Source organism: Dryas octopetala, chromosome 8 (genome assembly GCF_963921425.1).
Source record: "Dryas octopetala chromosome 8, drDryOcto1.1, whole genome shotgun sequence".
Classification (NCBI taxonomy): domain Eukaryota; kingdom Viridiplantae; phylum Streptophyta; class Magnoliopsida; order Rosales; family Rosaceae; genus Dryas; species Dryas octopetala.
The window spans coordinates 7,014,855-7,039,928 of NC_141373.1; the positions used below are offsets into that span (position 1 = coordinate 7,014,855).

General features: G+C 38.8%; 4 protein-coding genes across 7 annotated transcripts; all 4 read right to left on the reverse strand.

Moving 5' to 3' along the window:
• Positions 1-570: 570 nt before the first annotated feature.
• On the reverse strand, positions 571-3,536 carry LOC147276651 (uncharacterized). Of its 4 annotated transcripts, none has more exons than XR_015123947.1 (4): positions 3,310-3,535; positions 2,586-2,737; positions 2,284-2,354; positions 571-849 (listed from the first exon to the last, which is right to left on the reverse strand). XR_015123947.1 is itself a non-coding variant. In XM_086254767.1 (4 exons), the coding sequence occupies exons 1-3, from the start codon at positions 3,450-3,452 to the stop codon at positions 2,332-2,334; spliced, it is 276 nt and encodes a 91-aa protein (XP_086110893.1). In that variant the 5' UTR covers positions 3,453-3,536; the 3' UTR covers positions 571-849; positions 2,284-2,331. The 4 variants fall into 4 exon arrangements, 3 of the variants coding, with proteins under 3 accessions (XP_086110893.1, XP_086110892.1, XP_086110894.1); XM_086254767.1 differs by having other exon boundaries at positions 2,628-2,737; positions 3,310-3,536; XM_086254766.1 differs by lacking the exon at positions 2,284-2,354.
• A 1,879-nt stretch (positions 3,537-5,415) lies between these two features.
• LOC147276652 (putative LRR receptor-like serine/threonine-protein kinase At3g47570) lies at positions 5,416-6,963 on the reverse strand. Its single transcript, XM_086254853.1, has 2 exons — positions 5,943-6,963; positions 5,416-5,829 (listed from the first exon to the last, which is right to left on the reverse strand). The coding sequence occupies exons 1-2, from the start codon at positions 6,946-6,948 to the stop codon at positions 5,462-5,464; spliced, it is 1,374 nt and encodes a 457-aa protein (XP_086110979.1). The 5' UTR covers positions 6,949-6,963; the 3' UTR covers positions 5,416-5,461.
• A 49-nt stretch (positions 6,964-7,012) lies between these two features.
• LOC147276653 (uncharacterized) lies at positions 7,013-8,482 on the reverse strand. The gene has a single exon (XM_086255541.1). The coding sequence runs from the start codon at positions 8,480-8,482 to the stop codon at positions 7,013-7,015; it is 1,470 nt and encodes a 489-aa protein (XP_086111667.1).
• A 997-nt stretch (positions 8,483-9,479) lies between these two features.
• On the reverse strand, positions 9,480-24,175 carry LOC147276654 (receptor kinase-like protein Xa21). Its single transcript, XM_086255542.1, has 6 exons — positions 24,166-24,175; positions 17,339-17,763; positions 11,305-11,908; positions 10,594-11,021; positions 9,887-9,940; positions 9,480-9,575 (listed from the first exon to the last, which is right to left on the reverse strand). Exons 3-6 carry the CDS (start codon positions 11,600-11,602, stop codon positions 9,480-9,482), a joined length of 876 nt encoding a protein of 291 aa, XP_086111668.1. The 5' UTR covers positions 11,603-11,908; positions 17,339-17,763; positions 24,166-24,175.
• Positions 24,176-25,074: the final 899 nt, after the last annotated feature.

Genomic DNA, 25,074 nt, shown 5'->3' on the forward strand with positions numbered 1-25,074 from the left:
TCTCTCTTTTTCTCTCTCCTTCTTTCTCTCTTTCTCTCTTGGGGATACACACAGGTGGTATCCAGTGATAGGTAAGTTTTATTCCTAATGAATAGAAGACCAAGCACTATTTCTGTATTTCAACTCATGTCATGACTCATAAACCAGCTTCTCCAGGAAGTGGGCCATGCTTGCACAGACCAACAGCGACGCCACTTGTGCTCTTCATTCACAGCCAAAGCATCCCATGTGCTCATTATTATGACATTTACAGTGCATAGTTTTCAAGTGCAAACAGAACCATGAGTCACTCATGTATAAAGAGCTACGCAAGATCATTGGAAAAGACATGAAGATCTTCAAAGTAATAGTTTAAGAGTGGAGTTGCTATAGCATTTTGTCTTTGGGTTTCAGCTGAAGACTTAGTCGTTTCAGCTTCCTAAGGAGCATCAATGGTCATGAAATGTCCTAGAAGAATGGGCTTCTAGTCCTAGAACTCTGAAACTCTAAAACACATTAATAGCAAGCATTTTCAATCCACCATGTATGCAGTACCAAAAAAAGTACTCAGAACTAATAAGTAATAACAAATGCTGCAAAATTTATCAGAACTGACCTATTGTTACCCAAAAGAGCAAATATTAATAAAGGTTCATAGTCAACAGCAGGGACTATGAAACAACTAGTCACAAGACAGAGCAATTGACCAAGAATAAGCATTGAAGTTCAGACACCTAGAAATACCAAGTTTCTTATTGGTCATTTTCCTAATCCAAAAGCATTCATTCCTACAGGATACATCCAATTTCTACGATCACCCCAATGTATAGTTGCACTCAACTATGCTGATCCAGAAGTCCTTTCAAGTCCCTGCAATGGCATAGCAGAGGTGCACAACTGTGTAAGAATTTCAAATTAAAATGGCAGTAATAAATAATAGCTTATTCCATGAAATCCAAACATATCAAATACTTATTCCCCAACTTTATGCTTAAAATAAAAACCGTATATCCAGAATAATATCCTTATTTTTAACTGTTTCACACCATGTTTTATTCATAATGTGATGATGATACTCTTTGAAATTAAAAGCTCAACAGTCAAACTGATAACAAAAGAATTTTTGTACCAAAAGTTGAGCACAGAATAAAGAACTCAAGCAAAGCATATATGTTTATACCTATAAAAAAATACAAAGTTTTAAAAGGTGATTGCAACAGATTTAAGATAAAACCATACAAGCTTGTACGCAAATATTGCCATTTCCTTTATCACAACATTCTTGTGCTATAATTTACTTTGTGACTATGACAAAAGAAATTTATTTAATTAATTAAGGTCAAACATTAGGTATAATACTAAGAACTTCCAGATAATAGAAAGGAAGCTTAATCGGAATGAAATTAATCAGAATTTTTCTTCTAATGATCCATTGGTATAAACATCAACACTTTTGAATTGGATTATCTTTTGAGTTTTTCTTCCGGATCAGTCTCTCAAGATTTTTGTCTCTACTCGACCGATGAAGAAAATGGTATCACTTCTTATGGACTCGTTGAGAATGATTCTAATCTAGTTCATGGCCTATAACATATTTCATTTAGCCTTTTCATGCCTACTAAAACCAGTTATTTCGGTTTTCTACTAGCAGCTTTGGCTATAACTCAGCTCTATTTATTGGTCTGAGCATTATGACTTATTTGAAATTAATGAAATGAACAATTCATAGCACCAAAAGTTCAAGAATGTGTTTTTTTTTTATTTTTTTAATAGAAAAAAAGGATTTTAAGAGTGTTTCAAACTTATATATGGGATCCAACAGTCACAATAAGTTAGCCTACCCAACTGCAGCAGTTTTTGTTTAAAACTGTCAGAAACAATGTCTCTAAGAATGTATCAGAAACCTATATCAACCATGAAGCAATATAAATAAAAGAAAACCGGTGCTCCAATGAGAGAAGAAAAACAAATGTATAGGCCCAACTAATGAGTCATTCCCACTCCTCATCTTCAGAATAGCAAACAAAATTATGTACTATATAACTTACAAAAGCAAAGAGCTCAAAGCGTTTCTTATTTAACATGGGAAAACAAATTGCTCATAGAACTATTGGCTAAGCAGAACAAGTACTTGATGCAATCATTCAATTCTATAATAACCTGAAAAAGGAAAAAAAATAAAATAAAATAAAATTCAGTATGTAAGGAAATTATTTGACCAAGCACCACTTTGTTTACTCACTTTCAAGATCGAAAAGTTTACTATCTATAATGTCTATAAAAAAGGAATGAAAGAGAACCTACAACGATGCATCATTCTCCTGCCTTTGGATGATTGAAAGTCCGTGCGCATCACCCATCTTTTCCATTCCTCCCTATCAATCCCAACCCCAATTCCTTCTTATTAACCAATCTTAATACTTAACAATCCTACCTAGTTTATCAATCATTCTACCAATCAAACACATTCTGTCTAGATGTAAATGAGCCAACACTATTTATTCTTCTCTAAAGCTCTCATGGGGCATCAGTGGAAGGATTGAAAACAAAATGGAAAAAGAATTTCTTTCAACTTTGTCAAGTGTCCTAGAAACAGCAAGACTCACAAAGAGACTACTAGCGATCCTGACAAGTACGGCAGAAGGTACCGTGTGACAACTCGCAACAGCCACGCGCATTGACAGCCAAGTGAGAAGTGAGAGCCATCGCGTTGTGCATTGGCAGAAGCGATTGCATGCACCCCAATTCTCCCAAGTTCCTGCAAGAAACATAAAAATGCCAGTAACATAAGAAGACTATTTGTGGTACTTATACTTAAGTCAGTGTGAAAAACTCATGATAAGTTTCTACTTTGAAAATAGAAGAAATCACTATTTTCTTTCTGGGCACCTAAGGAACCGCTGTTTGAGATCAGAAAAAAAAAATGTTAACTTTTCAAATATGACCCCGAAAAAGGAAGGGTACACTAAGTAACCATAGAATTTCATGATCCAGTTGATTGTTGGAAAACACAAAGAATAAGAGACGTCCTCTCAGAAAGTGGTTAGCTCCTTTTCTATTTTCTCTTGCCATTTACTCTATCTAGTGAAATTGCCTTTCAATCTCTTTTCTCTTTCTAATGATGAACAAGACTTGTCTTGTTTTTCCCATAAGACCCAAAATCACCAACAAAGCCAAATCAAACAAAATTGCTGTGAATTATAAAGAACAACCGATAACATAAGATAAAAACCACCCATTGATTCTCATTTACTTTCCTCCATTTTCTCAGCAACCAATCAGCAACTAACATATAGGCGACAGAAAAAAAAAATAGCTAGAAAGGGGGACCTGGGAGAAGCGAAGGAGAGGCGGCGAGGAGAGGGGACAGTCGGCGGACGGAGACGGCGGAGAGGCGGCGCCGAACGGAGCGACGAAACCCTAGCGGCGGAGACCAGCGACCGAGACAGCGAACCAGCTGAGCGCCAAGCCATTTTTCTGAGTTCCGGTTTGCCGAGAGTGTGTGTAGCCACTCGCAGAGGGCTTTGTCAGGGTTTTGCTAGCGGGAACTGATGTTGCGCGGGTGTACGACAGTTGATGTGGATTAGCCATTTTTAAACCGTCGATTGGGGGATACCCAATGACTTTTGACCTTTCGATTTTAGCGATTTATTATGTACCGTCGATTATTGATATGTTGCTTAAGAGACCATCTTTCTTTTTGGTTTTTTTTTTTTGGTGAAATTTAAGAGACCATCTGTGGCAGGTTGGATGCGGGTACATTGTGAAATGTGTGTTTGAATGCTCGGTTGGATATTGATATGTTGATTAAGAAACCTTTTTATAACGTGGGATGTTAGATGCGGAACATTGTGAAATGTGAGTAAGCATTCAAATACTCGAATACGTTGACTGTTGAGCATTCAAAAGTTCACACATCATGCATTCGAATGCTCACTCTCATCTTGGGTTAATTTCACATTTCTTTTCTGAATTAGAGAAAGGGCAATCTATTTGCCCCAAATATTTCTTCAAATTATTATTTAAGTAAATTAGCATAAAGTCGCAAAAAATTATAATTTTTACTCATAAATCTATATAAAAAATATATTTATTTTTAAGCCACAATGAGTGATTTAAAACAAAATTTTTTTTGTGACGCCGTATGTAATCCTCACAAAGTTTTACCTTCTTTTTTTAAGACATAGTATGTAAATAGTTTCACTTTATTTTGCTATGATGCAGTATGCAATTTTTGTAGAGTTACACTTTATAATTTCGTAAAATTACACTTTATTGAATAATGTAGTATTGTTTTAAGTAAAAAACAAATTCATTTAGTGATATAAATGTAACAATGTAAAATATAGTAACAATGCAAATTCATTTATGGTGTGTTTGGATGGAGAAAAAAAACTCGGAATTTAAACAAAACTCAGCATTTAAGAAATTACATACTCTAATTTCCTTGTTTTGGTCAATAAATACAGAATTTTGTAAATTCTAGGTGGAAAAAAACTTGGGATTTGAAGGTTGTAAATTACAACTTTAAATTCCACCTAAATTGGTGTCATTTTCAAAATTCCAATTTTTACAAAAGAAAAATAAATCGTGTCGACCATGTCAACACTACCACCACTGCCGCCAACGTCACCACCACTAACACCACCACCCCTGCCACCACCGCCGCTGCCGCTGCCGCCACCACCACCACCACCACCACCACCAACACCAAGACCACCACCACCGCCGCTGCCACCACCACCATCACCATCACCGCCATTTCCAACACCACCGCCAACACCCCAATTTTAGCCATCACCATTTCTCCCACCGCTTGTGGGCCATCACCCCTACCAATATGGTCAACTCACCATAAACATTATTTTTATTGTTGCCACCATCACCATCACTCTTTTGAATTGATGCATCAAAAATTAAAACTACCATAAATTCCGTATTTAAACTCTATTATGTTTACATGTTATCCAAACAAGAGAATTTACATATTCTAGAATTTAAAATCACATCGTTTTAAATTCCGTCATTTGTGAATTCCTTAGTAATTTCAAACTACTTCATCCAAACGCACCATTAGAGTTACAATTCCTGCTTTATTCTAGAAAAATATAGTATGTTCAAAATTTAAGGTTCAGAATTTAAAGGTTTAGTATTTATGGCTTTAACCCTAAATCTTATAGGCAAAAACCTAAATCCTAATTCCTAAGCCATAAATAGAATCTAGAAATCAATTTAACTGAAATTGTAACAAGTGTAGCTCTCACACAATTACAATTTATTATAATGTTTTTTATGAACATATTGTAAGAATTAATATAAAATACAAAAAAAAAATTATATAAAATATAAAACCCAAACGGACTCTTTTTGTGAAGCCAAACTTATTTTTTTCTTAATATTAACTTTGCAATTTGTACAGAGTGGTGAAAATTTGGATGTGAACAAACAAATAGCAAAAGGTCTCTCTGCCTCTGCCTGCTATCTATCCAAGAAGAATTCCCCTAATAGAATGCAATTCAGATGCAACATCACTCATATCCTTTCGGTTCGTTGGGGATTCGGCAGAACATGCTATTCCAATTCTGAATATCAAACTCAAGCACTCCTCCATCTTTTTTTCTCTCGCGACGCTGCGTTGATTGGGAGTGTTGTTGGTGTCTCCTTGAATAAGTATTGGATCTGCAATTTCAGTTACTTTCTCAGGCAAAGCTACCTTCACAAAATTATGAAGGTTCAAACCGTCTCTAAACATGTCATCAGTGGGCCTCTTGCCTGTAAACATCTCTAACAAGAGAATGCCAAAGCTGTAGACATCGCCATATGTTGACACACTACTTCCCATACCATACTCTACACATGCAGTTCAAACATCAAAAAATATTGTCACCAAATAATTCAGATAGCTCTATTGAATTAATCAACTGTACGTTTATGTAGATTATGAAAAATATGGTAATATTTACCTGGAGCTGCATAACCAACAGATCCTCTTATTCCAATGGAACTTGTTTGATTGGCAGAAACATTACCGTTTAGAAATCTTGCTAATCCAAAGTCAGAAACATGTCCAGTCAATTCTCTGTCCAAAAGAACATTGCTTGGCTTCAGATCACAATGAGCTATTGGAGTTTCGCAATGATTATGAAGATAATCCAGTGCAGAAGCAACATCAATGGCGATGTCTAGCCTTTGATTAAAATTTAAATCCTTGGGTGCGTCTCTGACCTCTTCTGTTCTGGTACTAGTTGGATGCAACCACTCCTCTAAGCTCCCTTTGTCCATGAACTCATAAACCAAAGCCTTGAAATCATTTCCGTGAAAATCAACACTTGAACATACTGTTATCATCTTCACGAGATTTCGATGCCTGATATTTCTCAAAGCCTCACATTCGGCGATGAAGCTCTTAGAAGCTCCCAGGCGTAACATGTTAAGCACCTTCACGGCAACAAGTTGGGCTCTATCATCATCAAACATTCCTTTGTACACAGACCCAAAACTACCCACACCAATCAAATTAGCCGAGGAGAACCCACCAGTAGCTTTTAAGAGAGTGCTATATGACACTTGCAAAACAGAGGTAGCCAAAGTGCTCAATGCAGTTTCTTTTCTTTTCCTTCTTAACGATCGAAGAAATATAAAAGACAGGACCATACCTATTCCTGAAATCCCTGATGCTACAGATATTATTAATTTCAACTTACGAGACAATCCTCCACCGTTGGACTCTTTGGACTTGCACTTGGGCAGCTGGAGATCTGCAATACCACCGCAAAGCCTGGTGTTTCCAACAATTGAAATTGCACTTGCATTTTTAAAAACACCTTCAATTGGTACGGCACCCCAAAAAGCATTGAAAGATAGGTTCAAATTCTTCAAAAAAACAAAGCCTTTCAAAAATTGTGGAATTTCACCTGAAAAATTATTGTGAGAAAGGTCTAGATCTTGAATCCCTTTCAATGAAATCATAGTTAAAGGAATTGAACCCTCCAAGAAGTTGCCTTGCAAGTATAGGATTTCTAAATTCAAACAACTACCAAGTACCAAGGCTATCAGGAAGTTCTCCCGATAACAAGTTGTTAGAAATGTCTAATGAAATTAGACTCTTCAACTTTCTAACCTCAATTGGAATGGGACCAGTGAAGTAGTTTGTAGACAAGTCCAAATAAACTGACGAGGAGGGAAGGCTCATAATTTGTTGAGGTATTGCACCGCTGAGGTTGTTTTGAGAAAGATCCAGTAGCATCAGCCATTGGCATTTCTCTAAGCTTGAAGGGATGGTGCCCTCAAGATTATTTCCGTACAATTGGAGCCAGGATAACATTGTTAAATTCCCAAAAGAGGTTGGAATGCTCCCTGATAATTGGCTGTCTTCAATGCTCAACTTCTCAAGCCTTTGAAGCTTCCCAATGTCAGTGGGGATGTTACCTGTGATGTGGTTTCTCCCCATGAACAAAGATTGTAAGTTGGTCAGATTCCCTATCCCATATGGTATGCTTCCATGCAGTTGGTTTCCTCGAAAATTAAGATGCTCAAGCTTTGTTGAGAGAATATTGGATATTGATGCTGGAAAGGTCCCTCCAAAATTGTTGAAGCCAAAATGCAACGACTTTAAATCTTTGGCATTGCTCAAGTCTGAGAGAAAACTCAAGTCACCATGTTTACCGCTTCCCAGATTATTATTGGAAATCTTGAATTTTTGGAGGTTACAAAGCTGTTGCACATCCGGGACTTGCCCGGATAATTTGTTTTCTCTAACATTAAATAGCACAAGACTTGTGGCATTGGATATTGATTTTGGAATGGATCCAGTAAATTGGTTGTCGTAAAAGAGGAAGGTTTGGAGATTAGGAAGAGTGTTGCCCAAGTATGAGGGAAGACTCCCATGAATTTGGTTTTGTGCTACAACAAAAGTGTGGAGAGCAGACAAGTTATAGATGGGAGGAGGGACGGTACCAGACAGCATATTGAAGCGCAATGAAAAAAATGTTAAGTTTTTCAATTGGCCTAGAGAGCTAGGGATGCTTCCCAACAAGTAATTATCACTTGCAGCAAGTACTTGGAGAGACGAAAGGTTCCCCAAGGAAGGAGGGATCTCTCCTGTTAAATTATTAAATTTGACAATAAATATTTGAAGCTTGGACAAGGAGCCAAGTTGGGAAGGAATTTTGCCTGCCAGCCCGTAATTTCTACCCACTTTGAGTTCAATGAGGTTGAAGCAATTGGATATATTGGGAGGAATAGGACCAGTAAGTGAGTTATTGTGTAGATGTAGTACCTGCAATCTACGCAAATGCCCAATTTGTGGAGGGATTTGATGACTGAAGCTGTTGTTCTCCAGGTGTAGTTCCTTGAGGAAGCTTAGATTTCCTATGTGTGGGGATATGGACCCCACCAAGTTTTGGGATTGTAGGTTGAGCACCGTGACCCTCTGGTGATGCCGGCGACTGCAGAGGACGCCCTGCCATTGGCAAAAGTGAATGGATGCGTTCCAAGAGTCCATGACCTGGTGGGGATCATGTTTGATTTGTGTTTTGATGGCTAATAGTGAGAGCCTATCCGTCTCATTATGGTTCAAATGCATGGAGCTCCAACAACAGATGAATGCATTAAAAAGTGAGTATATTAAGACCAATATTCTCACAACCAAAACTACCATTTTGAATATATTGGATCTGGTGTGTTCTGATGGAGAGATACTGAGAGAGATGGGGAGTTAATTGGTAAGTTCTATTTCAGCTCAAGCATGACAAACTAATTATTTATAGGACAACAAATATACTTAAGTACTGTTGTTTAAAGTTTCTTAATTGGAAAGGTTCAAGTAGTTTTTAAGCTACAAAAGCACTTGTTAATGCTTTCTTTGATATAAAGGACAGGAAGAACCAGCATACCATTTTCTAAGGGTTGTTGAAAATTTGACTGGACGGGACGAGTTTCAAAATGCTTTTCCAAATTAAAGGATCTACGAGGAGGACGTCAACAGTCCGCTGTTGTTGGTCTCTTGGTTCTTTAGTTACAATCAGTGATTAATTAAACCACAGCTTACTCCACTTTTCTAGTCAACATGCATATATAATTAATATGGTGATCAATTCCATAATTTCAGGGGAAATTATGGAAAATTTGCATGAGGCTTTCTGGTTGTTGAAAATTTGCATATGAGTACTGGACCAGTTTCACATTGCTTCTCCAAAGGACAAAGACCAAGACGTCAACAGTCCACTTGCTTGAGTTGCTTCCTACCTACCACGTAGTACTGTTGTCTGATGTTAAGACCAATCTTTCAACCAAAACTACCATTTTGAATTGGATATATCTGATGTGGTGTGCAGATAGACTGAGAGAGAGATGGAGAGACGGAGAGATGGAGAGAGAGAGTGAGAGAGAGATGAGTTATATGATGTGGAGTTTCAAATTAGGACGACGTCAACACATCTTTCATGCACCAACTTGGGTAGGCCAACTGTTTCATCTTTGATGTGGAAATAAATCTACAGTTAAGTGTCTCGGGGTTCAAGCCTTGGAAGTTTGAGGGTCTTGAATGCAGGAGTCCAAGAAAAATGTTTAGTATTAACAGCAGTAATTGCAGCAATCTGAACAGACCACGTTGAATTGATTTTCCACAGGACGACTACCGCCAAGTCAATGGTCGGTCCACTTGCTTTAATTCCTTTCTACGACATACTGTTGTTAACATTGTTGGTCTCTTGGTTCTCTAGTTACACTCAATGATTAAGCCACGCGCTTGACTCTTCTAGTTTTCTAGTCATTAGGAAAGTGACGAAAGAAAATGACTTGACCAATTCATGAGGGGCCTTGTGTTTAATCAACACATACACCTTAACTAATTCATGGTTAAATTCATCAATTACTTTTTGTCACTGACATAGATTAAGTCTATTACCAAGAATGATGCAGCAAGTCTTGCAGCTAATTGATGTTTATTCTGGACAAGAAGCTAGAAACAAATTAGATATAAGAACAATTAAAAAAGAAAAAAATCAGGGAACTACACTAAGTAATGGACAAGAAGAGAGGAATCTCACACAAAGCTGCTCTCCTCTGTTTATAATGTCATACAAGAATGAATAGCAAGCACAATAGTGCTCAGCAAAACAGAACTACTCCTCCAACAAAGTGGAGAGAAATACTACCAGATCAATATGTAGTTGATTAATTGAATGGAAATTAAAATGGTGAGATTCGTATACAAAATATGCAGTAGTACTCAGTTAACTTTTTTATTACATCAAGGGCTCAAGGCCAAACCAAACACACCAAATACTCCAAAATTGTTGAAGCCAAAAAAACAACTACGTTAACTCTGTGGCATACTGGCATTGCTCAAAACTAAAGAGAAAACTCAAGTCACCATATTTACCGCTTCTAAGATTATTATAGACAATGTTGAAGTAGTTGCCATTCACTTAAAAAGAGCTAAGAATTGAATGAGAACTCACCCAATATGTACGGCAAAAAAAGAAAAGGTAATCGAAAATTTTTGCCCAAACTGGTCCAAGGTGCCTATCGAAATGACCATATTTGAATGAATACAAGGATACAGAATAAACCTAGAAATTGATTTGAATAGAAGTAAAACCTGAAAGATACAAGTATAGGAAATATAGTTGGAAACAAAAGCCAATCCGAAGAAGTAGCAAAAGTACGTTTCCATCCAATAAGAATGACCCTAATAGAAAGTAATTCAGATGCAACATCACTAATATCCTTTCGGTCTGTTGAGGATTCAACAGAACATGCTATTCCAATTCTAAATATTAAACTCAAGCACTCCTTAATTTTCTGAGCTCTCGCGTTTCTGCATTGATTGGGAGTGTTGTTGGTGTCTACTTGAAGAAGTATTGAATCTGCAATTTCTGTGACTCTGTCAAGCAAAGCCAGCTTCACAAAATTATGAAGGTTCAAACCGTCATTAAACATGTCGTCAGTGGGTCTCTTGCCTGTAAACATCTCTAGCAAGAGAATGCCAAAGCTATAGACATCTCCATATGTTGACACAGGACTTCCCATACCATACTCTGCACAGCTCAAACATAAAAAAATATTGTCACCACAATTGTAGATAATTAAAATGGCTCTCTTGAATTATATGAGATCCAACAGGATTTGTGTACAAAGAAACTAAGAGAATCAGAAAACCAATTATAACATCTAAATGGTGGCAGATGCAAATTGTTTTTTTTCATGTTTTGCTACAGAAACTGTTTATGTAGATTATGAAATTATGAATAATTTCTTTAATTTCCAGCCAAGGGTAAAATGAGGAGAAGGGGGAAAAATGAAGAATATGAAAATATTTACCTGGAGCAGCATAACCAACAGATCCTCTAATTCCAATGGAACTTGTTTGATTGGCAGAAATGCTATTGGTTAGAAATCTTGCTAATCCAAAGTCAGAAACATGTCCAATCAATTCGTTGTCCAAAAGAACATTGCTTGGCTTGAGATCACAATGATTATGAAGATAATCCAGTGCACATGCAACATCAATGGCGATGTCTAGCCTCTGATTAAGATTTAAACTCTTGGGTGTGTCTCCATCCTCTTCTGTTCCTGTACTAAATGGATGCAACCACTCCTCTAAGCTTCCATTTTCCATGAACTCATAAACCAATGCTTTGAAATCATTGCCGCGGAAGTCCACACTTGAACATGCTGTTATAATCTTTACAAGATTTCGATGTCTGATATTTTTCAACTCATCACATTAGGCTATGAAGCTCTTAGAAGCTCCCTTGCGTAACATGTTAAACACCTTCACAGCAACAAGTTGAGCTCCATCATCATCAAAAACTCCTTTGTACAGAGACCCAAAACTACCGATACCAATCAAATTAGCTGAGGAGAACCCATCTGTAGCTTTTAAGATAGTGGAATATGACACTTGTCAAACAATGTGTTTAGGGTTTAATAATTTCAGCATATTTCATTAATCATATAAAAGAGGTATTTATACCTGTACAAGTAAGGGTCTAAATAGCAAATACATCTATTCCTATAATTACAAGAAAACCCATATAAACTAGGAATTTAACACTCCCCCTCAAGTTGGTGCATAAACATCACACATGCCCAACTTGATAAGTGAACGATCAAATATCCTACTCGACACAGCCTTGGTAAGAACATCTGCCAGCTGGTCTTCAGATTTCACAAAAGGGAAATCAACAATCTTAGCCTCTAATTTCTCCTTAATGAAATGACGATCAATTTCCACATGCTTCGTACGATCGTGTTGAACCGGATTATGAGCAATCTCAATCGCAGATTTATTATCACAAAATAACTTCATAGCGACCTTGGGTTTATACCCCAAATCTATCAACAACCTCCTCAGCCATAGGAGCTCACAAATACCATTTGCCATACCTCGATACTCCGCTTCTGCACTGGATCTAGACACCACCTGTTGTTTCTTACTTCGCCAAGTAACTAAATTACCACCAACAAAGGTGAAATACCCAGCTGTAGACCTTCTATCATCTGCTGATCCTGCCCAATCAGCATCTGTAAATCCAATAACATCCAAATGGTCATGTTTACTAAATAACAACCCTTTACCTGGTGCGGATTTCAGATACCTCAAGATACGCTCAACTCCATCCATATGTAATTTTCGTGGGTCATGCATGAACTGACTCACCACATTAACAGCATAGGCAATGTCCGGTCGAGTGTGAGCTAGATAAATTAATCTCCCCACAAGTCTCTGATATCTTCCTCTGTCAGTCGGAGCAGAATTGTAGCTTTCAAACAACTTATGGTTCTGCTCAATAGGAGTTGCAGCAGGCTTACAAGCAAGCATACCTGTTTCTGTCAAGAGATCAAGAACATACTTTCTCTGGGACAAAAAAATACCATGTGAAGATCTCGCTACTTCAATTCCAAGGAAATACTTCAGGTTACCTAATTCTTTCATCTCAAACTCAGAAGCCAGGTAAGTTTGTAGCGAGGCCATCTCCTCATGATCATCTCCTGTCAAAACCATATCATCCACATATATAATGAGTACAGTACGCTTGTTTCCTCTTCGTTTAATGAATAGTGTATGGTCTGAATTACTTTGTTTATAGCCTGCAGCCTTCATAGACTTGGAGAACCGTCCAAACCAGGCTCTAGGTGATTGCTTCAGGCCATACAATGCCTTCCTTAGTCTGCACACCATACCAGACTGTTCTAGTTCAGGAATTCCAGGAGGAGGATCCATATAGACCTCTTCTTCAAGATCGCCATGCAAGAATGCATTCTTGACATCAAACTGAAGAAGAGGCCACTCCAGATTAACAGCTAGAGACAGCAACACCCTCACAGTATTCAACTTTGCTACTGGAGCAAATGTCTCCTGATAGTCAACTCCATAAGACTGAGTGTACCCCTTGGCAACCAACCGAGCTTTATACCTCTCTATGGAACCATCAGCTCTATGTTTAACCGCATAGACCCATCTGCATCCCACAGGTTTCTTCCCTTTAGGTAACTGAACCAACTCCCAAGTCCTATTTTTCACCAATGCCTCCATTTCTTCTGCCATTGCCTTAGTCCATCTCGAATCTGCTAAAGCATCCTGCAAATTTCTTGGGACAGATACAGAAGATAATTGATGCACAAATGACTTATATGACTCGGATAGCCTATGCGAAGACACATGACTATTTATAGAGTATTTGGCTTTGGCGTTAGGATCTGGTTCATAAGATGTAGGTGGAATACCTCGGGTTGACCTATGTGGAAGCTTATACCTAGAGGTGTCAGGCTCAGACTCAGATTGGATACTCAAATCATCAGAAAAAGAAGGGGAAATAGGAGAAATAGGATGTACCTCATGAGACATTTCTGGAGAAGATTGTATCAGTGGTGAAGTATGAGGACTGAGAGTTGTACTATCATCAACCAAACCTCCAACCACTGAGGAGTCAGAAAGACCACTGCTGTCACACTGCACCACCGAGTCTGTAGGTAAGCAAGATTGATCTACCAGAGGAGGTATGTCACCCACCGTACCCACTGAGCGCTCGATACTACATTGCTCGTCCTTTTTTTCCTGTAACCTGAAAACATTGAAAAACTCCATATCTATGGCATTCGACCCTTCACCAACGTTCTCCCCCTGAAGGGAAGATGCGGAACACTCATAAAACAATTGTTCCTCATGAAATGTAACATCCATAGATACATAGAACCGTCGAGACGGAGGATGATAGCACTTGTATCCTTTAGTAGCACGACCATAGCCAACAAAGACACATTTCAAAGCTCGGGGCTCCAATTTGGTACGTTGATGCCCATGTAAATGGACATACACAACGCAGCCAAACACTCGAGGTTCCAAATGCAAAATAGATGGAAGCTCACAAGAAGCAGCAAGGACATCCAATGGGCGCCGAAAATCGAGAACACTAGATGGAGTGCGGTTAATTAAGTACACTGCTGAGCTAAGGGCATCGCCCCATAAGAAAGTCGGTACCCGACCACCAATCAACAATGATCGAGCAACCTCTAATAAGTGTCTATTCTTCCGTTCAGCCACCCCATTCTGTTGGGGAGAATAAGAACAAGATGTCTGATGGATAATGCCATGTAAACCAAAGTAATCTGTCAATCCTTTGTTAACATATTCGCCGCCATTATCAGAGCGGAGAATACGAATCGAATGATTGAACTGAGTTCTCACCATCTGATGAAACAATTGGAATACTCCACATACATCACTTTTATTATGAAGAAAATAAATCCAGGTCATACGCGTGCAATCATCGATGAATGTGACAAACCATCGAACACCATTACAAGTAGAAAGAGGGGCAGGTCCCCAAACATCAGAGTGAACCAAACCAAAAGGAATTCCACATTTATTATCATTAGAAGAAAACACTATTCGGTGACTCTTAGCCAACACACAAGTTTCACATTGAAAATCCTGGAAATTACAACCACGAAACAATGAGGGAAATAACCGCCTTAGATAACTAAATGAAGGATGACCCAACCGCTGATGCCAGAGCCAGATCTTCTTCTTATTTGCAACTAACTGAGTACCACTAACGTGATGAGCCTGACTGACACCATCCAGACCCAAAGTATCACCATCCAGATAGTACAAGTCCCCATCTCTCCTACCACTGCCAATCCTCTCCTTGGTATGAATATCCTGAAAAATACAGTGAGTAGGAAAGAAAACAACAACGCAACCACGAGATGCAGTTAGTTGACTAACAGACAATAAATTGCAGTTTAAAGACGGAACAAACAAGGTATTAAACAAAGTAAGAGACGAAACAGACACAGTTCCAATGCCAAGGACTGGAGAAGACACACCATTGGCATTAGTGATGAATGGTTTGGGACTATTAGATGACAAGGATTGGAATGCATATCTATCACAAGTCATATGATCGGTGGCACCTGTGTCAATTATCCATGTATTTGTACAAGAATTAGCAGGAGTACGCAAAGCACAATAAGATGTACCTGACTTAGCAGCAAAAATAGAAGTATTGACCAAATTTCCCTTAGGAGCCGGTTGGGTAGCCTTAAAAAGAGAGTCCCCTGGAGATGCCTTCATGCCTTTCGGATGCCATTCCGGATACCCATGAAGTTGAAAGCACTTCTCTACCACATGATTAGTACCATTACAATGAGTACATTTCCGAGTCTCATTCTTTCTAGAACCGAACCGGTTACCACTTGAGGGTCTGGCCACCATGGCCATACTAGTATTAGTAGGACCACCAAGCATGACATCCTGGCGATTAGCTTCAGCACACACTGTAGCATAAGCAGTACGAAGATCAGGCAGAGGAGAGGTAGCAAGAATCCTTCCTCTAACACTATCCAAATGTGAATCAAGTCCAGCCAGAAAAACATATAGCCGATTAGCACTAACAATATCATTATACAACCCAATATCTCTCGAACATTCCATAGGACAAGGTTGAATTGCATCCACCTCCTGCCAAAGTTTTTGTAATATACCATAATATTCAATAATAGTGCGACCATTTTGACGAGTGGAAATAACCTGACAATGGAGTGAATAAGCCTTGGAACCATCCTGACTCACAGAATACTGCCTCTTGAGAGCGTCCCATATCTCCTTGGCTGTCGCCATACGAATGAACAATGAACGCACATCTTTGGTCATTGCATCCAAGAGCCAAGACTTAACCATGCAATTTTCATCTTCCCAGGCCTCAAATTCAGGTGAATCATGATCCGTAGGCATAGGATGTGAACCTGAAACTAAACCCCAGCGCTTCCGGCCTCGGATCTTATTCTTTGCATTTAAAGCCCACTCACCATAGTTTGTGCCATCAAGCTTTTCTGGTGTGATTACTGAGTCATTAAAGGTAACCGGAGGAAGTGTAGGAGGTGTACTCAATTCAGCCTTCTTGCCATCAGTTTTGGAAGAGTCGGCCATGATACCAAAAAAAAACTTAGACCAAGAGACGGAGTTGTAGCAGCGGAACAAGTAGCAGGTCACACACACAGCAGTGAGCAAATCACACAGCGGCTGATCGCGTCACACAGTAGCAAGAGAACATGCACACAGCAGCAGCACAAAGGATCAGCGTCAGAGAGAGAAAGACCGACTGCACTTCAAGCAGCAGGAAGAATCGCCAGCGCCGGCGGTGCAGCAAGGGAAGACGACAAACAGCGGCGTCGTCTGGGCAGCGGCGTCGTCTGGGCAGTGGCGAGGGAAGACGACGGCGTCTGGGCAGCGGCGTTGCACACAGGAAGTCGGCGTCGTCTGGGCAGCGGCGAGGGAAGACGACGGCGTCTGGGCAGCGGCGAGGGAAGACAACGGCGTCTGGGCAGCGGCGTTGCACACAGGAAGTCGGCGTCGTCTCTGCACACGTCGTCAACCTCTGGATGCAAGCAGAACGACGGCCGGCGACAGCAGCGGCGGGCAGCAGCGGCGGCGTCGTCGTCGTCTGGGCAGCAGCCGGCAGCAGCGTCGTCAACCTGGGCTGATCAACCTCTGCGTGGCGACAGCAGCGGCGGGCAGAAAGTCACGCAAGACCAAAAAAATAATCCCAGCACTCAGCCATAATTCAATTAACTGGGCACGCAAGGAACAATAAAACAGATCAAGATCAACCCTAACACACCACCAAAAACCTAAATCTGATGAATAGGAGTTTGGGTGGCTCTGATACCATGTCAAACAATGTGTTTAGGGTTTAATAATTTCAGCATATTTCATTAATCATATAAAAGAGGTATTTATACCTGTACAAGTAAGGGTCTAAATAGCAAATACATCTATTCCTATAATTACAAGAAAACCCATATAAACTAGGAATTTAACAACACTTGCTGAAAGAGGTTGGTAAATTAAAGTGGTCAATGTAGTTTCCTTTCTTTTCTTTCTTAACAAACAAAAAAATAGAAAAGATAGGAGCATAGCTATCCCTAAAATGCTGGATACTAAAGAGATTATTAATCTCAACCTATGAGACAATCTTCCTCCACTGGACTGTTTAGACTTGCACTTGGGAAGCTGGAGATCAACAATACCGCCGCAAAGCCTGGTGTTTCCAACAATTGAAGTCACACTTGCATTTTTAAAAACACCTTCAATCGGTACAGCTCCCCAAAAATTATTGAAAGATTGATTCAAATTCTGCAATGAAGAAAAGCCTTTCAAAAATTGTGGAATTTCACCTGAGAAATTGTTGCGAGACAGGTCTAAATCTTGAATTCCTTTTAATGAGATCATAGTTAAAGGAATGGACCCCATGAAGAAGTTGCCCTGCAAGTGTAGGATTGTAAATTCAAATAACTAGCAATGCTATTGAGAAGTTCTCCGGATAGCATGTTGTTAGAAACATATAATTGACTTAGACTATTCAAATTTCCAACCTCCATCTCAAGGGAACCAGTAAAGTGGTTTGCAGACAAGTTCAAATAAGTTGCTGAGGGAAGGCTAATAACTTGTTTTGGTATTTCAAACAAGTTCAAATAAGTTGCTGAGCAAAGTTAACATTGTTAAATTTCCAAGAGAGGTTGGAATGCTCCCTGATAATTGGTTGTTGTTAATGAACAATCCCTCAAGCCTTTGAAGCTTCCCAATGTCAGTGGGGATGTTACCTGTGAAGTGGTTACTCCCCATGACCAAAAGTCGTAAGTTGACCAGATTCCCTATCCCAGTTGGTTTGCTTCCATGCAGTTTGTTTTTGTTAGAAATTTAGAGGGTGTTTAGGACACTTGTAGCTAATGGCTTGTGTAAGCTTCTATTAGCTATCTATGCTTGATATGAGAAGTGTTTGAACTATAAAACAAAGTATCTTTTATTGATGAACAAAGGAGGATACAAGTGGAGATGTAGATGTCTAGGACAATAGGACTTTAGGACTAGTGGCTTTTAGTATTGCCTCTTGCTTGCCCTTAGATATGGGTACATCCTATATATATAGAGAGTAGATGAACCCTCTTGTCTTCTCTAGAACATCTATTAGCCACATGCTACTAGTAGGTTCTAGAGTATACTACACTTTTAATTATATTCTAGTACATTCTTATATAAGCTTAATATTCTAGACTCTTCTTTTATGTAGAATTATGTAGACTTCTCTAGTTAAGATAGTTACTAATAGATTTATCTAGAATACTCTTTCTTCTTATCAAGCTATCTTCTAAACTTCTAGAATTATGTAGAACTATGTGAAATATTCTAGCTTTAATTTGTATGGACTTTGAGGAAGTCTCTAGAATTTTGTAGTATTTTCCAATTATGTGCATTAATTTTCAACACTCCTCCTTAATGCACATTTGGGATACTCCAAGCATGCTTCGTAGCATTTCAAATCTTGGTCTTGGAAGTGCCTTGGTGAAGATGTCTGCTATTTGCTCCTCCGTCTTGCAATACTTGAGTTCTATCTCCTTGTTTGCTGAGACTTCACGTAGAAAGTGATGCTTGATGGCAATGTGTTTTGTCCTACCATGAAACACTGGATTTTTTGCCATCGCTATAGCAGACTTGTTGTCACAAAATATTTTAGTAGCTTCATTTTGTTGTTCTCCCATGTCTTCAAATATTCTTCTCAGCCATATAGCTTGGCATGCTGAACTTGACACTGACACATATTCCGCTTCTGCTGATGATTGTGCCACTGTCTCTTGTTTTCTTGAAGACCATGAGAATATGCCAGACCCAATTGTGAATGCATAGCCTGATGTACTTTTGAAGTCGTCCGCTCCAGCCCAGTCGCTATCTGTGAATCCGAAGAGGCTTGTTTCTGTAGAAGGTCTATACCATATGCCATAGTCAATAGTTCCTTGCAAGTACCTTAATATTCTTTTTGCTGCTCCATAGTGTATCTGACTTGGAGTTTGCATAAACCTTGAAAGTAGGCTGGTCGCGTACATAATGTCTGGTCGAGTTGTTGTTAGATAAAGTAGGCTTCCAATGAGACTTCTGTACGTTGATGCCTCCGCTTTTCCGGATCCATCGTCATTTCTTAGCTTTTCATTGGTGATGAGCGGTGTAGCCACGGTCTTGCACCCAGACATCTTGAACTTCTTCAAGAGATTTTCAGTATACTTCTTTTGACATACGAAGATTCCATTTTCTTCTTGGCTTATCTCAATGCCAAGAAAATAGTGCAATTTACCGAGGTCACTCATCTCAAATGTCTTCATCATATCTTCTTTAAATTTTTGAATTAATTTTTCATTGTCTCCTGTATAGATAAGATCATCAACATATAGAGAGACAATAAGAATGGAGTTACCTTGAGTTTTGGTATAGAGTGTTGGCTCGCTTTTGCTTCTCTTGAATCCAGCGTTGATGAAGTATTTGTCGATGCGGCTGTTCCACGCTCTTGGTGCTTGTTTAAGTCCATATAAGGCTTTCTTTAGTCTTAGGACTTTGTCTTCTCCTCCTTCCTCGATGAATCCTTGTGGTTGCTCCACATAGATTTCTTCTTCGAGCTCTCCATTTAGAAATGCTGATTTTACATCCAGTTGGTAGAGTTTCAACTTCTTTTGAGCTGCAAGAGCTATAAGTGCTCTTATTGTATCAAGTCTTGCCACTGGCGCAAAAGTTTCATTATAGTCTATTCCTGGCTGTTGTGAGTAGCCTTTAGCTACTAATCTTGCTTTATGTTTTTGTATTGAGCCATCAGGATTAATTTTGGTCTTATAGACCCATTTCACGCCAATGATTTCTTTATTTGGTGGGCATTCTACAAGCTCCCATGTTTCATTTTTCTTAATTGTTTTAATTTCTTCTTCCATAGCCTTCCTCCATACTTCTTGTTTTACTGCAGCTTCAAAACTTTCAGGTTCTAAAGTTATGAAATTGCATGTTTCATATATATCTCTGAGTGATTTTACTCTTCTAGGTGATGACTCAAAGGAAGATTCATCTTCTATTGATGGAGGAGTTAAAGAAGATGCAGGAGGCGTACCTGGCGTTTCTGAAATTTCTCTTTCATGTGCGTCTTCTTCAGGCTGTTGTGTTGGGGTTGTCTCTGGTTCTCTTGACAGGACAGCACCTTTCTTCTCTATTTTTCCTTCATCCCAATTCCAAGATGCAGATTCATCAAACTCGACATCTCGGCTGATCACGAGCTTCTTAGTTCTTGGATTGTAGACTCGATAGCCTTTAGATTGAGAACTATATCCCATAAATATGCCAATTTCTGATTTTTCTTCTAGCTTATGTATTTTTGGAGCTGGAATGTGCACATAGCATACACATCCAAAGACTTTGAGATGCTTTGCTGATGGCTTCTGGTTACTCCACGCCTCAATAGGAGTCTTGTCTTGTAGAGCTTTTGTTGGACATCTATTTAGCAAGTATACTGCTGTGTATACTGCTTCTGCCCAAAATATCTTTGGTAGTCCTTTTTCAAATAGCATTGATCTAGCCATCTCCATTATAGTTCTATTTTTCCTTTCCGAGACTCCATTTTGTTCAGGAGCATAGCCCACTGTCAATTGGTGCTCTACTCCTTCATCTTCACAAAACTTGTTGAATTCTTTTGAGGTGTACTCTTTACCTCTATCGCTTCTAAGAGCTTTGATGTATTGGCCACTTTGTTTTTCGACATGAGCCTTGAACTTCTTAAAGACTTTGAAGACTTCTGATCTTTCACGTAGAAAATAAACCCATGTCATTCTAGAATAGTCATCAATGAAAAGAATGAAGTACCTGCTTTGATCGAGAGATGGGGTCCTCATTGGTCCACAGACGTCTGTATGCACGAGCTCCAACAAGGCTTTTGCTCTCCAAGCCTTTCCGGATGGAAATGCTTGTCGATGTTGTTTGCCAAGTTGACAGCCTTTGCAGACATCACCACTCTCCTTTATGCTTGGCAAATCTCTCATCATATTTTTCTGGTGAAGTAATTGTAGTCCATGAAAGTTGAAGTGGCCAAATCTTTTATGCCAAAGCCATGAATCTTCTAGTTCTACTTTCATGGCCATATGTTTGACATATTGCCAATGGATGGGAAAATTTCTATTTTCCATCCTTACTTTAGCTATAATATGATTTTTATCTTTTTTATCATATATTATGCAGGAGTCTCTAGAAAAGTGTAGAGAATATCCATTTTCAATCATTTGGCCAACACTCAATAGATTATGCTCCAAGCTAGGAACTAAAAGAACATCATGAATTAATTTAGTTCCTTTGTTTGTATGGATAGAGATCGTACCTTTTCCTTTCGTCTCCACCAGTGCGCCATTTCCCAATTTAACTTGGGATTTTATGGATGTATCTATTTCAGAGAAGATGCTTTCGTCTCCTGTCATGTGGTTGCTGCAGCCACTGTCGATGTACCATTTCCTGTTGTTCACTTCAGTTGCTGCTTGACAAGCATAGAAAAGCTCTTCATCCTGCTCCTTTTCTTCTGTATAATTGGCTTGATAATTCTTCTTAAGCCGACAGTCTTTTTCCATATGTCCAAACTTTTTGCAGTTTCGACATTTTGGTTTTCCTCGAAACCAACAATCTTTTTCTAGGTGACTTGTCTTTTTACATGTTCCACATGGAGGGAAGTTTTTCTTCTCCTTGTTTTCATTTTTATTTTCCCAGTTATTGGGTTTATCTCCTCCTCTAGAATTTTCTTTTGATTTCCAGTTTCCTCTAGATTTCTGAGACCTTAAATTGACTTTTGACTGGAAGGCACTTTCTAGTGAACTTTCATTTCGCCTACTTAGTCTTTGTTCGTATGCTTCTAGAGAACCCATTAGTTCTGTTACTAAAAGAGCCGTTATATCTTTTGACTCTTCAATGGCAGTGACTATAGGGTCATACTTATCAGTAAGACTAATAAGTATTTTTTCTACAATTTTTGTATCAGTTATCTTTTCACCATAAGCTCTCAATTGATTTACTATTTCATTTACTTTGGAATAGTAATCTTTAGCGGTCTCAGAATCTTTCATTTTAAGATTTTCTAAATCTCTCCTTAGAGTTTGTAGTTTGACACTACGTACCTTTTCATTTCCTTGAAACTCTTCTTTCAAAGTATCCCAAGCCTCCTTTGAAGTTGTAGCTCCCATGATCCTTGGAAATATGGTGTCATCCAAAGCTTGTTGTAGAGCGTAAAGAGCCTTTGCGTCTCTCTGCTCGTCCTTCTTCGCCTGCTTTCGTTGCTCAGTGGTGGGTCTTTCTGGAACAGAGAACCCACTAGTAACAATGTCCCATAAGTCTTGAGACATAAAATAGGTTCTCATCTTGATGCTCCAAAAATCATAGTTTTCACCAGAGAATATTGGAAGAGGGACAGAGTTTTGGCTAGAGTTATTAGACATGGTGGTAAATTAGGATGACCCTACGCCCAATAAGAAAGCTCTGATACCACTGTTAGAAATTTAGAGGGTGTTTAGGACACTTGTAGCTAATGGCTTGTGTAAGCTTCTATTAGCTATCTATGCTTGATATGAGAAGTGTTTGAACTATAAAACAAAGTATCTTTTATTGATGAACAAAGGAGGATACAAGTGGAGATGTAGATGTCTAGGACAATAGGACTTTAGGACTAGTGGCTTTTAGTATTGCCTCTTGCTTGCCCTTAGATATGGGTACATCCTATATATATAGAGAGTAGATGAACCCTCTTGTCTTCTCTAGAACATCTATTAGCCACATGCTACTAGTAGGTTCTAGAGTATACTACACTTTTAATTATATTCTAGTACATTCTTATATAAGCTTAATATTCTAGACTCTTCTTTTATGTAGAATTATGTAGACTTCTCTAGTTAAGATAGTTACTAATAGATTTATCTAGAATACTCTTTCTTCTTATCAAGCTATCTTCTAAACTTCTAGAATTATGTAGAACTATGTGAAATATTCTAGCTTTAATTTGTATGGGCTTTGAGGAAGTCTCTAGAATTTTGTAGTATTTTCCAATTATGTGCATTAATTTTCAACAGTTTTCTTGGAAACCAAGTGCCTCAATCTTTGTTGGGAAAATATTGGATACTGATGCTGGCAACGTCCCTCCAAAATTGTTGTTGCCGATATTTAACCACCTTAACTCTGTGACATCGCTCAACCTTGAGAGAAAACTCAAATCGCCATTTTTACCGCTTCCAAGATTATTATCGGCAATTGAGAAGCTGCCGAGGTTATGAAGCTTTCGGAAATCCGGCACTTGTCCGAATAATTTGTTTCCTCGAACAGAAAATCTAACTAGACCTGTTGCATTTGAAATTGATGAAGGAATGGGTCCAGTAAATTGGTTCTTGAACAGTTGTAAGTGTTGGAGGTTAGGGAGAGTGTTTCCCAAGTATGAGGGAAGACTCCCTTGAATTCGGTTTTGTCCTATGTGAAAATAGACAAGAGTAGACGAGTTATAGATGAGAGGAGGAACGGTACCAGACAACATATTGAAGCCCAATGAGAAAATTGTTAACCATTTCGATTGGCCGAGAGAACTAGGGATGCTTCCCACCAAGTTATTATCAGCTGCACCAAGTGCTTGGAGATACGAAAGGTTCCCTAAGGATGGAGGGATCTCGATCTCCTGTTAAGTTATTTACTTCGAAAACAAGTATTCGAAGCTTCGACAAGGAGCCGAGTTCAGATCGATGGAATTTTTCCCACCAGCCCGTGATTGTGGCCAACATTGAGTGTGATGAGGTTGAAGCAATTGGATATATTGGGAGGAATAGGGCCACTGAGTGAGTTATTGAGTAGATGTAATACCTGCAATGTACCCAAACGCCCAATTTGTGGTGGGATTTGTTGGCTGAAGCTGTTGTTGTGGAGGTGCAGTTCCTTGAGGAAGCTTAGATTTCCTATGTGTGGGGATATGGTCCCGACCAAGTTTTGGGATTGTAGGTCGAGCACAGTGACCCTCTGGCGGCGACTGCATGCAGTTGATGCCGTACCACTGGCAGAAGTGAATGGATTTGGGCTTTGATGGCTGATAGGGCGAGCCTATCTGTCTCATTATGGTTCAAATGCATGGAGCTCCAACAACAGATAAATGCTTTAAAAACTGAGAATATGAAGACCAATCTCGATCACAACCAAAACTACCATTTTGTATTCGACCGAGCTGATGTTTTCTGGTGCAGAGAGAGCCTTTCAGCTCTTCAAGCATAACAAACTAATAATTATTTATAGGACAAGAAATATAGATTAGGACAGGGACGGACTCGGGATTTGAAAATGAGGTGGGCTAAATTTAAAGGCTATCTGTGACAAAAAAAAAAAAAGAAAAAAAAAACTTGGAAGCTATCAAATTTTGATGTTTAGGCCATCCACAGTGGTGAGAGTGAGAGTGAGAGTAAGACAGCCTGAAAAGTGATTTTTTAGCCTGAAAAGTGATTTTTTGTCCTGAGAGTGAGAGTGATATGTGTTGAAGCTACAGTGGTGCTGAGAGTAAGAGCTGAGAGTAATGTAATTGTATATAATTAAATTAAGCCTAAGTTAGATTAAGTTATAGTTAAGTTATAATTTATAGTTTAAATATTTATAAAAATTATACCATTAGTTTTATTTTAAAGAGATCTTTAATATAAGGTCAATATTGACTATATTTGAATTTATAATTTTATTACCTAAAATATAAATTATATATTTTGTCTCCACCAATACCTTTA

Excerpts from the sequence above, each read along its gene's own strand:
- LOC147276653 (XM_086255541.1), bottom strand. The coding sequence starts at position 8,482 with ATGGACTCTTGGAACGCATCCATTCACTTTTGCCAATGGCAGGGCGTC.
- LOC147276651 (XM_086254766.1), bottom strand. The coding sequence starts at position 3,452 with ATGGCTTGGCGCTCAGCTGGTTCGCTGTCTCGGTCGCTGGTCTCCGCC. Across the intron at positions 2,738-3,309 it reads CTCTCCTTCGCTTCTCCCAG|GAACTTGGGAGAATTGGGGT; the intron begins GTCCCCCTTTCT and ends TGTTTCTTGCAG.
- LOC147276654 (XM_086255542.1), bottom strand. The coding sequence starts at position 11,602 with ATGGAAAATGGAAGCTTAGAGGAGTGGTTGCATCCATTTAGTACAGGA. Across the intron at positions 11,022-11,304 it reads TGTTGGTTATGCTGCTCCAG|AGTATGGTATGGGAAGTCCT; the intron begins GTAAATATTTTC and ends TGAGCTGTGCAG. Across the intron at positions 9,576-9,886 it reads GACTTGCTGCATCATTCTTG|ATTGCTGCAATTACTGCTGT; the intron begins GTAATAGACTTA and ends TGGTCTGTTCAG.
- LOC147276652 (XM_086254853.1), bottom strand. The coding sequence starts at position 6,948 with ATGATTTCATTGAAAGGGATTCAAGATCTAGACCTTTCTCACAATAAT. Across the intron at positions 5,830-5,942 it reads TGTTGGTTATGCAGCTCCAG|AGTATGGTATGGGAAGTAGT; the intron begins GTAAATATTACC and ends CTGCATGTGTAG.